At 35.2% G+C, this 12,584-nt stretch overlaps 1 protein-coding gene across 5 annotated transcripts in view; it reads left to right on the top strand.

Moving 5' to 3' along the window:
• ZC3H13 (zinc finger CCCH-type containing 13) overlaps window positions 1–12,584 on the top strand; it is a 136,508-nt gene that overhangs the window by 94,646 nt on the left and 29,278 nt on the right. For all 5 annotated transcript variants that reach the window (XM_082601921.1, XM_082601922.1, XM_082601923.1 and 2 more), the window contains 2 exons: window positions 404–601; window positions 11,332–11,642. In XM_082601921.1, the coding sequence (XP_082458047.1) occupies window positions 404–601; window positions 11,332–11,642 (509 nt within the window). The remainder of the gene's footprint in view (window positions 1–403; window positions 602–11,331; window positions 11,643–12,584) is intronic.

Here is a 12,584-nt window from a genome sequence, read left to right on the forward strand (position 1 = left end):
GTGGACATATATCCAAGGTGTTAACATTGGCTATCCTTGGGTAATGGAATTATAGGTGACTTTTACTTTTTCATCTACTTTTCTATAATAAGCTTTAAAAAAAAATTCAGTTCATGCAGTTGTTTTATTTTATGATCTTTTCCGTCCTGAAAGAATCTCTTCCTACTCCACCTCTTATCTTTTCTCAGAAATATACCCTTTAAAATTATATAATAAGCAGTGTTAATGAAGTAGGTAGCAAGTAAATTTTTTTTGATATTGATTGCTAGTATATAAAATAGTAAATGGCAAGTTATTGAAAGGAATGCTACCATTTTTTAAAAGTGCTTTGTTAAAATGAAAAAAATATTTATTTGACCTTCTAAAAGTCTTTAGACTTCTGATAGCTTTGTGTTACCTTCAGGAATTCAAAAAGCAACCAAAGTAAGAAGAAAGGACCTCGTACTCCTAGCCCACCCCCTCCTATACAGGAAGATATTGCTCTGGGGAAAAAATATAAAGAAAAATATAAAGTAAAAGACAGGATAGAAGAAAAACCAAGAGATGGAAAGGACAGAGGACGAGATTTTGAAAGACAAAGAGAAAAGAGAGACAAGCCAAGGTAAGTAGGATTGTATATTTTTAATAATCTTACTTTCTTAGAATCTAAACTACTCTTCAGAAGCTTTTAGGCATTACTACAATGGATTATTTAGTGTTTTTAAACTATAAGTATTTAATACTTACCATATTGAAATATGAATACTTCAATCAATGTGAATATGTTTATAAAACGTAATATAAATCATGATTTAAAAAACATAAAATTTCTTAATTTTAACCATTTTTAAATGTCAATTTGGTAGCTTTTTATATATATATATACTATATATATGTATATACAGTATATTCACAGTGACATGAAATAGACCTCCAGAACCTTTTCATCTTACAAATGTAAAACTCTATAACCCTTAAACAGCTCCTTTTCACTCCCCCACCTATCCCCCGGCTCCCCAGTCCATAGTAACCATCGTTCTACTTTCTGTTTCTTTGATTTTGACTCCTTTAGATGCCTCATATAAATGAAATCCTTTTTTCTTTTTGTGACTGGCTTACTTTACTTAGCATAAGGTCTTCAAGGTTCATCCATGTTTTGGCATGTAACAGGATTACTTCCCTTTTTAATGCTGAATAGTATTCCATTGTCTATATACCACGTTTTGTTTATCCATTCATTTGCTGATGAACGTATAGGTTGCTTCCACCTCTTGGCTGTTGTGAATAGTGCTGTTATGAACATGGGTGTGCACATCTCTTCAAGACCCTTCTTTCAGTTCGTTTGGCAATGTACTCAGAAGTGGGATTGCTGGGTCATATGGTAATTTAATTTTTAATTCTTTGAGGAACTTTCATACAGTTTTCCATACCAGCTGCTGTACACCATTAACAGTGTACACGAGTTCCAATTTCTTCGCATCCTCACCAACACTTATTTTCTGTGTTTTGGATGGTAGCCATCCTAACTGGTATGAGTTGATACTGTGGTTTTCACTTGCGTTTTCGCCGATGATTGATGATGTTGAACATCTTTTCATTGCTTTTGTGCCACTTGTGTATCATCTTTGGAGTGATGTCTATTTAAATCCTTTTTTTAATTGAGTCCATTTGATTTTTGTTGTTGAGTTATAGGAATCCATTGTAATTACGGATGTTAACCCCTTAGCAGATACATGATTTGCAAATATTTTCTCCCTTTTCATAGGTGGCCTTTTCATCCTCTTGATAGTGTTTTTTGATTCGCAGAGGTTTTTAAAGCATGAGGTAGTCCCATTTGTCAGTTTTATGTTTGTGCCTGTGCTTTTGGTGTCATGTCCGAGAAATCATTGCCAACTCCAGTGTCATGAAGATTTTTCCCTATGTTTTTTTGTAGGAGTTTTATTAAAGTCTTAGATCTTATATTTCAGTCTTTAATGCCTTTTGAGTTAATTTTTTGTATGTGGTGTAAGATAAAGGTCCAACTTCATTTTTCGCATGTAGAAAACCACTTTTCCCAGCACCATTTTTTGAAGGAACTCGCCTTTCCCCATTGAATGTTCTTGGCACCCTTGAAGATCATTTGACCATATATGCAAGGGTTTTTTTCTGGGCTCTGTTTTACTCCATTGGTCTGCTTGTCTGTCTTTCTGCTAGTACCACACTGTTTTGATTACTATGGCTTTATAATACATTTTGAAATCAGGAAGCATGAATCCTCTTTGTTATTACTTTTTGAAATTATTTTGGCTATTTGAGGTCCCTTGAAATTCCATATAAATTTGGGATGAATTTTTATATTTCTGCAAAAACTATCTTTGGGGTTTTGATAGGGATTGCATTGAATCTGTAGATCTCTTTGGTTGATATGGACATCTTAACCATATTAAATCTTCCAGTCCTTGAGCATGGAATGTCTTTCTGTTTATTTGTGTCTTAATTTCTTTCAGCAGTGTTTTGTACTTTTCAGTATACAAGTGTTTGACCTCCTTGGTTAGGTTTATTCCTAAGTATTTTTTACATTAAGTAATTTTTATGCTTTATTTTGTTCTTTTTTATGCTATTGTAGATGGAATTGTTTTTTACAATTTCCTTTTCAGATTGTTCATTGTTGTATAGAAACACAACTGATTTTGTATGCTGATTTTTCATCCTGCAACTTTGCTGAATTCATTTTTTAGTTCTAACAGTTTGTTTTGTTTTGTGGAATGTATAGCGTTTTCTACATATAAGATCATGCCATCTGCAAGTAGAGATAATTACTTTTTTCTTTCCAACTTGGATGCCTTTAAAAATTTTTTTTTGACTAATTGCCCTGGCTAGAACTTCCAATACTGTGTTGAAAAGAAGTGGTGAGAGTGGGCATCCTTGCCTTGTCCCTTAGAGGAGAAGCTTTCAGTCTTTCACCATTGAGAATGATGTTTGCTATGGACTTTTCTTAAATGGCCTTTTTTATGTTGCAGTCATTCAGGATAAATTATCCATCCAGTAAGCAGCTGATAATAGTTTTATGATATATAAGTTCAACAAAACCCAGTCTTTTCCCCCAAAAAGATTTTGGTGATAAGCTTAGCCCTTTCTTTGTCTTGGTAAGAGATCATCTTGTCTAACTTCTTTAGATGAATCAATTTTTTTTTCTCTCCTCCCTTTGGTGACTTAGAAGAACCAGAATGATTCTGTCAGCTGTCGCTAGGACCTAGCGACATTATTATGTCTATTGGAGCAATAAAAAATGGTTAACTGGAGCATCCATAATTCTTGAACATATTTTCCTAAAATACACTCTTTATCTTATTCAATCTGGTAGGTTTGTTTTTGAAAATGACATGTAAATCAGATATAAATTATGTTAAATGTTCTTGCTTATTTACATTTTAAGAAGTCTTTATTCTTCTCTAATGGTTCTTGGTGCTCTTGTTTTGTTATTTTGACCCAGAAATCTTTGAGAGGTGATTCTTAACTTATATCCCTGGGTAGTTCACCACTGAAATGGTAACACATTTTGTATTATGATGAATATAATATTACAGAGGTTAATTCTTCATTTTCCATTTTTTTTCTCCCTGGCCATCTCTACCAGGAGCAGTAAGGTATGCCTAGGATTCACCTGTTGCTCAGTGTATAGAAAAATCTGAACTTGGTTTATTTCTTCTGTCTAAGGAAACTAAGCAGCAGATTACTGAAGGACTGCATGGGTACCTGATTGTCACTGGAGTTCTAAAGCCATATTTGACAAGGTTGAAAGGGGGCATTTTGATTTAGGAGGAGTTAATTTGATTTCCAGGTGTTTTTTTTTAAAGGCCGATTCATTCATTTAATTTATCTCCATTACTGTGAATAAAGAATAATTCTAAAGCCAAACAGTATATTTAAGAATCTTTGTCACTGCTTTCAGATTCTGGGGTATGTAATTAAAGGTTAGTATCTAAATTCCTTTTGGAGAAAATTGCCATTTAATATTAATTTAGATGTTATAATGGGTTTATTGGGAGTATTTTGGTTATCAGGATGTGCTGTGCTTAAGTGAAAGTATGCTAATACATTTATTATTTATTAGGTTACTGAATAGTGTGTGGTGGACACTGCTTTAAACATGGGTGATGCAGCAGTGAACAAAAATCTTGTCAGAAACTTTGTTACTACAGGTGGAAGTAATACAGTAATCATGTGTGTATAAAATAATATCTTTCCAAATGTGGATTGTTTTTCTTCCTTCCAAGTAAAGTAAGACTTACTAGGCCTATTGGATATAGGGGATTGCTTACATTTCTTAAAGGGTGGTTCCCAAATGCATATGCAAAAATGTGAGACAAATGATGTAACAAAGCCACATGATCCTATGACTTTAAGTCCTTTTCCCTGTCTTCTGTGTCTCAGTTCTTAAACTTTCTACACCAGGAGCTACTAACCTGGATTTTAGAGGTCTGATTTGTGAGTTAAAATTTGCCCGTGTATGTTTTCGTGAGGGGGGAGAGTGTCCATATCCTCCCAGAAAAATTCATAATTTCCCCATTCTCCAAAAATTCTTAAGAGTTATTAATCACTCTTTATGCCTTTGCCACTAATCTGGCATCGAGGATTTCAGTACTCTCATCCCAAACCTTTATTGGCCGTGTCAACCTAGTTAAGAATATACTCTCTTCCCAGAATATTTGTTAATTTGAATAACACTAAATTCTGTTATATAGTTGCTTTTGAAACAAATAGTTTCCAGGCCATAGTTCTTAAAGGGATTCTGTATCAGTGTCTTACAATTTGACTGGTAGACTTTACTCAGCAATGATTTATTTATGCAACATTGATCAAAACCTGCATACCATTTGTTTATCCAAAAAAACCAAAATGCCTTATGGATTTATTTTGTTACTCTGCTTTTAGAGAATGTAGCAATTTCCCGTAATATTTTGAAAAATAAACTTTCTATGATCTGTTCAGTACAGAAAACAGCAAAATCTTGATTACTTGGAACTCAACTAAACCATTTATATTCTGTAATTTGTTTTAGAAGAGATGAGCTCACAGGAAAATTAAGTTTGAGTTAGGTATTTAGTCAGAAAATCACTTGTGAAGGGAATACTTTGTATCAGTATTCCTAACCTACTGTATCTAGATAATCCTAAACTGGATATTTCAGCAGTGTTTCAGTGGACCTCTAATATCATCTTTATCAATGAAAATCTGTATTCTATATTCTTTGCTGAATTAGGAGCAACCAGTGTATTAGTGTAGTTTAAGAACAAGGGCCTAAGGAAACACAAAAACTTTTTGGATAGTAGTTAACCAGAGAAGTTAGCTAACAAGTGCGTATAGTTCATTCTGCTGGTTAAATATGGTTTTATGATAGGTAATATGTTTTGATCAAAATACTAATCAAAATGCAGAATTTTGTGGTTTAGTAAGATAGTATTAAGAGCATAGTAAGTTGTATTTTTTTAAATCACTTTATTATAATTACCTGAATACGTCTTGATAGGATTATAAATGCCTGCATGAGTCTTCCTCAGATTTTAAAGACAGATGTGATCATTCAAACCTTACTGACTTTGACATCAGCTTAGTAGAATAAGCAAATTACCACCAAATTGACAGTCTTATTTTCTTTCACTGATTGCACACATCTGAATAATTAAAATCAGAATGTTTCAGATGTTTGACAAAGACTATTTACCTATTGGATTAATTCTTTAATTTATTCATTATCTACCATTCATGTTCAAATACCATGGTCTGGACTGGTGAATCTTATTCTGTGGCCATGAAGGACAGGACAGGGAGGAATCCATGTGTGCACTAAGCATTTCTGTAGACTGAATTGATAGTTTCTTGAGTAAAGGTGTACCAGTGTTACTCAGTTATACATAGAGGATGGAAGAATTACATGTTAATGTTACATTCACATTATTATTACGGAGCATTTCACAACATAAAAATAGAATATTATAATGACCCTCATATCCATATCTGTACCCCATCCACCTCCCCCATCCAGTGTTACTTTGAAGCAAACCTCAGACTTCTTATTTCATTTCATCTGTATATATTTTAGTATATATCTCTAAAAGAGAAAGGCACTTAAAAATATACAATCACTATCTATATCTATATCTATCTATATATATATATATATATACACACACACAATCTATATATATATATAACTGAATCATTTTGCTGTGTACCAGAAACTCACACAATGTTGTAAATAACCATACATTAAAAAAAAAAAAATACAATCACTATACCAGTATCCCATCTAAAAGGAAAATAATGTAATTTTAAAATTCAGACTTTAAAAACATCGATGAATTTGTAATATCTTTTATAATATTTTCCCAATTAGTGGACATTAGCACAAATAATATCATGAAGGATATGCAAATCTTTTAATATTAATGTGGAACCTTTGTATTCAGATTGGGAATTGCTTGTCTGAGGCATTGTCTTTTTTCTGCATTTAATTGAGCCCTGTCTATAGACCTAAAAAGTATTTTTACATGAATACTAATTTAGGCTAGGATATAAAATTAAGACACTTAAAGAAATATGTAATATAGCTGAACATAATTATATAATATACTGAATTCATGGTAGATGTGTTAAAAATGAAATCATTTTATAAATATCAAAATAACTTCATCGGGGGGCAAAAAAGCCATTTACATTTAGTCCAATTGATCAAGGCTTGGACTTCCTTTTATAGGTGTGATATTGGGAAAATCTGTTGAACTCAGAAAAGCCCCTGTTTTGCAGCCAAAATCTAGAGTGGTATTTATGTTCCTAAAAATTGTGCTCTTAACCCTTTGTCTATCATGTTTGATGGAATTAGAGACTTGAGAGGAAAATTGTTCTTCGGGGAGGTTTTCAGTAGCAGGAGGTGGTTGGGAAGTTTAGCCCTGTTTAATAATTGGTCCAATCAGAAATGCATAACACGGCATACAAAGGCCAAAAATTTAATCTGGTAAAAATGTGGGACTGTGTGGTATGTAGTGAGATTAATGAAATAACAGATACCCAGCCACACTATCAAAATCCATTTCTGTCTGGCTCTGGTTTGGTGTTATCTGGTGGTAATTTTCTACTGACAGTTAAATGACCTGTGACTGGATCGAACTTCCAGGACAGTGGCAGCAATTTCAAGAAACTCCCTTATTTGACATCCATTTTCTTGGCCTGAGCTGAGGAGATTTGGGGTCTGAGAAGTCGGACTAGGGACTTGAGAACCGTTCTTTACCTCCCTCTTTCCCAAGACTGGATTGCTTGCTGTTTCTAGGCAGGGGCTGGGCCTCTCCATCTCCTCATCACCCCATCCTGTCCCAGGAGAAAGTGATAAGTTTAACTTGTTCCACCAGGTAGAAGATAGGAGCCAGCTGTCTTAATATTTGTTATGCTGGTGTATATTGTTTCTAGGCTTTATTGCATTTGGAATACCAACTCTCCTAGAGCTTAAAAACAATCTCCCCATGTGCCAGGGATACTGGATATTTGTCTCTTCTGACTCTTGATCACAATGATAGGTACAGTTTTTAGCTCACTCAAGTCATGGGATTGAACAAGTTCATGTAAGGCTCTTGAACCAGATTCTGAAAAATTATTATAATTAAATGGCACATAATTCTGGACTTGAATATCATTGAAGTATGTGCTAATAATGCTTATCTTAACATTCTTCTCCATTCTTAGACTGAGGTTTTTGAAATCAATTCATTTCTACATAAATGCAAAAATGAAATTGAACCAAAATTATTAGTACTTGGCTTAGATTTACTTGTATTATGTACTTCTTACTAGTTTGCTTGAATCAAATCTGTTTTTCAAGTACCATTTATTTATGGAGGAGACATCTTTCAAAAGATTCCCACAACAAAAGTATTCTCCTCGTTTCCGTGGATCATTTGGTTAGAAATAATTCCCCTTCTGAGGAGTATTTATCACCTGCTGCAAAGGGAGAGCAAGCTACTAGGTCTAAAACAAATCATCACACAGAAGCATTTTCTTTCTCTGTCTTACATATTTATTTAGGCAAGTTGCTCAATTTCTGAATGACACTTCCCTGCTCAAAACTCTCCAGTGATTTCTTTTATACTTAGAAGAAAATCTGAACTTTTATCATGACCTATAAGACTCCATATCCTCTGTCCCCTGCCTGCTTTCTGACCCTCTCATGAACTTTTCATTCTCCCATGAATCATAGTTATACTTGTCTTCTTTCTGTTCTTTTTATATATCACCATCCCTCCTGCCTCCTTTGTGGTTGCTGAGTCCTCAGCGTGAAAAGCTCTTCCCTCAAACTTTCAGCTCTTGGCTCAAAAGCCATCTTCTTAGTAAAGGCCCTTTCCTTACCAAGCACCTAATGTAGTCCCCCGATGTACTTTTTTTGGACCTAACAGTTTATACTTCATTACTCTGTTGTATAGAGTTGTATGTTGCATTAATTAGCCGAAATTGGCTTTTTTTGTTGGTGGTGGGCTACTCCTGGACTCTGCAACTAAGATAGACTGTTTTTCAGTCCTCTCTGTCTCAGTTACCTCATAGACGAAATAAGTTAATATACAAAAGCACTTAAAACAATGCTGTGGACATAGTAGCAGCATATGTTACCTGCTATTGTTAATATTATTATAATCATCATTATTATTTTGTTAGTGATTTTGTCTGTCTTCTTCATTTCTGTATCCTCAGTGTCAAAAATAATGCTTAGCATAAAAGGTACTCACTTAACATTTGTCCAGTGAATCAAAATGACTCTTTTCTTTCCTTCCTCCCTCCCTTCCTCCCTCCCTCCCTTCCTCCCTTCCTTCCAGCATCCCATTGGAGGTTAGGGCCTCAACATATAAATTTGGGGTGGAGGGTGGACACAAACATTCATTTGATAATGGATGATTAAATCAACAAACTTATTTTTTCCCTGAAGGATAAGTAGGAAGAAAAATGTGGTTAAAATGCTGAAGCCATAATGTGACAACACATTGGTGCTCTGGCCTTAATATGATAGCTTGATTATGTAAGCTTGAACCGAGATTTTTTCTTCCATGTTATAGACACCAAATTGGAATAGACATGTGATTACACTGTAATGTGTTTTAAAAGATAGTATTATTAACTGTTTTATTTAAGTTTTGTGAACAAATCACCAAAGGGTATTGCAGACATTCCTGAAACAATTTTGAGTATACCCCAGAAATAAACTCAAAACGAACCAAAATGTCAGTTCAGTGGAGAGCCACATTCTTTTTTTTTTTCAGTTTAGGTATTTCCAAACTGACTAGAACCTAATGAAATGGAAATTGGAAAGCACCAAATGATAGTCAAATTAGAATTTCTTAGTCTTGCAGTGATTTTTCTGTTCAGTATTTGAATAGCCATTGGTCATAAATGGTTTTCCAAATTTGGGCAAGACCCATTGAGCATTTGTACTCATATCTGTTAGTAAATAAATTTCAGTTTAGACTCAATTAAGCTATGGTGGTTTATGTCTTATTTTTTTAATGTGAGAAAGGAATAACAATTTTTTTTTTTTTTTTTTTTTTTTTATTTTTTTTTTATTTTTTTTGCTGTACGCGGGCCTCTCACTGCTGTGGCCTCTCCCGTTGCGGAGCACAGGCTCCGGACACACAGGCTCCGCGGCCATGGCTCGCGGGCCCAGCCGCTCCGCGGCATGTGGGATCTTCCGGGATCGGGGCACGAACCCGTGTCCCCTGCATCGGCAGGCGGACTCCCAACCACTGCGCCACCAGGGAAGCCCAGGAATAACAATTTTTATTAAAAGCATGAAAGTACTGCAGAATCATAAATAACTATAATGTTTAGGATAATGTGGTGTTCTAGTTAGCTGACTTTTATTTTTTAAGTCAACTGTTATCCAAAAGGTGATTTTATTTATTTGCTTAATTTATTGTTTTGCAAAATTCTTTTCCTATATATCTGACCACTTTCCTGACTCAGTAACATGTATTTTATAGATTTAAACCTTTTATTGATAAAAGTTATACTAAGGCATCATTTATAAACAGCATAGTTTAGAGCAGTGGTTCTCAACCAGGGTTGATTTTACCTCCCTGGGGACATTTGGAGATACCTGGAGTAGTTTTTTATCGGCATGAATGGGGATGGGAGGGAGATGGTGCTGGCTTCTAGTGGATAGGGGCCAGGGATGCTGCTCGACATCCTACAATGTACAGGACAGCCCGCCACCACAAAGAATTACTGAATACAAAATGTCAATAGTGTCAAAATTGAGGAATCCTGGTTTAGGATTAATAATGACTTTGCCAACATTGCGGAAGTTAAAAAATATTTATCATAGGCAGTGAAGGTAATTCTAAAATATTTTGACAGGAACTCATAATTTTTTTGAACAAACATCTGTCCTCAAAATGATTACTTTGAGAAATATGTTACTCATCTGAGCATGTGATGTCTGAAGTATTGTTTTTTAAACATTAGTCCTGTTTCTTTTTAGTTATTGCCCAAATGTGTATTCTAGCTCTCCGTCAGACACACCTTTTGCATATTCATTGAAGACACAGCCCAAGACATTACAGATTATAGGAGTGATTCAGATGTGCTTCATGAGTTTATAAGTTATTTCTCTGGCAACAGTCAAAGAAGATGATTTGAAGGGAGCAGGGGAAGCCTCAGTTAAACCAAAGCTTATGAACTAAATTTCAGTTTGTGCTGCCCAAGAGTGAAGGCAGGTTATTTAAGATAAAGACAGTGTAGACAGTATGTCCTTTCCTTAACTCTAGCTTTCTTTCCCTATCCTAAATGTCAGCCCAGGCAGTGCAAACTTTTGTTTGGCGTAGCTGGTGATAGCTTTCCCCTTCTCCCACAGCCCTGAATTACAGGCGTTCTTACACCCACTTTCTATCTAGATCTTACTAGTATGTTTTCTCTTTATCTCTTTGTGGGTTCCCTCCTCCAATACGTATTTACACTGTCAGAGATGATCTCTGGTAAGAGTGAGTTCCAGACTTCACATGAGAGTAAGAACCATCTGTGCTCAGGGAGGATGTTACCTGGAAAAGGGAGTGTGCCTTGGAGCCAGAGCTCAGGAGAAGGGCAATGCATGTCTCATCTAGAACCGTTGTCTCAAGCTGACTTCAAAATCAGTCAGATCTTTAAAAATCAACTTGTTAATGATTTTACATCATTGTGAATTAAAATTTATCTTGGAATTATGACTCACAGTTTTAGCTTTAACTTTTACATTCAGGTGTTCTGTTTGTTTGTTTCTTTGTTTTTAAAGAAGATTTTCCTTTGGCTAGAAATGAAAGCTCTTGAACACATTTTTTTTTATTGTTGTTGCTTTCTTTATAGGTCCACTTCCCCAGCAGGACAGCATCATTCTCCTATATCTTCTAGACATCACTCATCTTCCTCACAATCAGGATCATCTATTCAAAGACATTCTCCTTCTCCTCGCCGAAAAAGAACTCCTTCACCATCTTATCAGAGGACAGTGACTCCACCTTTACGCCGCTCTGCTTCTCCCTATCCGTCACACTCTCTGTCTTCTCCTCAGAGAAAGCAAAGTCCCCCAAGACATCGGTCTCCAATGAGAGAAAAAGGGAGGCATGATCATGAACGAACTTCACAGTCTCACGATCGGCGTCATGAAAGGAGGGAAGGTAGTGGGTTTTTTTTTTAGAGTTCTTTAAGTGGATATTTTCTTTATTAAAAAAATGGACTTTCAGATTTATTGTTAAAATAAGAGACAGAAGAGAACTGTGTTATATTACGTTTCTGTAACACGTGGATGATAGCTCTTGAGGGCAATAGGAGGTGCTTAAGGACACAGAAATGTAAGCTACTAAATAGATGTAAGTGAGCATTTATATGTATGCTAAGTTGGTCCTTTCTTTAGTTATGATGTTTTACTTGAGTACTTTCAAGTTCTAGAAATTTGGGATGGTATGATTCTTAGAGTGTCAGTCTAATTGCTTAGCTAATTCTTTAAAAACAACAGCGGTGAAGGAAAGAAAAGCAGCAAACCGGGGAGCAGAGTTTGAACATATCAGAAATATTTTGACTAAGAGGTGAGGGCTGGGGGAATGTTCAGAAAGTCAGTGTGAACCAAGTGATCAATATTCCAGGTCTAACTCAACAAAGAAGTTAAGCAAAGCAGTTTTCCTTTCTAGATCCCTGAGAATTATGTTAACTTTGAATTTGCTGTTCCCTGTTCACGCTGAGATGTTATTATCATCAAAACTTGGCAATACAATCTAATAGCTCTCATCTCCTTCTGTATTTCTTATCTAAGCTTCTTGTCCTTGTTTATTTAACTTAAGTCTTTTTCCTGACATCTCCTGAGTTAGTTTTTTAACATAATGAGTACTCAGGAAATACAGTACTTGTTGACTTGCAACAACATTTCTGTTTAATGTGCATTTTTAAAGCATCGTACAGCATGCTTCTGCACCCCACACAAGACAGACAAAAAGTCACAATTTGAGTATCGCATAGCAGTCGTCTATGAAACGTGTCGAAGTTAGTCTTTCTCTTCCAATCAACAGTGCAAGTTATTTTATTCAAGAAATGATGGGTGCATAGGTAGGCACTGGAGAGAGCAC

Source organism: Mesoplodon mirus, assembly GCF_964341445.2.
Source record: "Mesoplodon mirus genome assembly, chromosome: 17".
NCBI lineage: Eukaryota > Metazoa > Chordata > Mammalia > Artiodactyla > Ziphiidae > Mesoplodon > Mesoplodon mirus.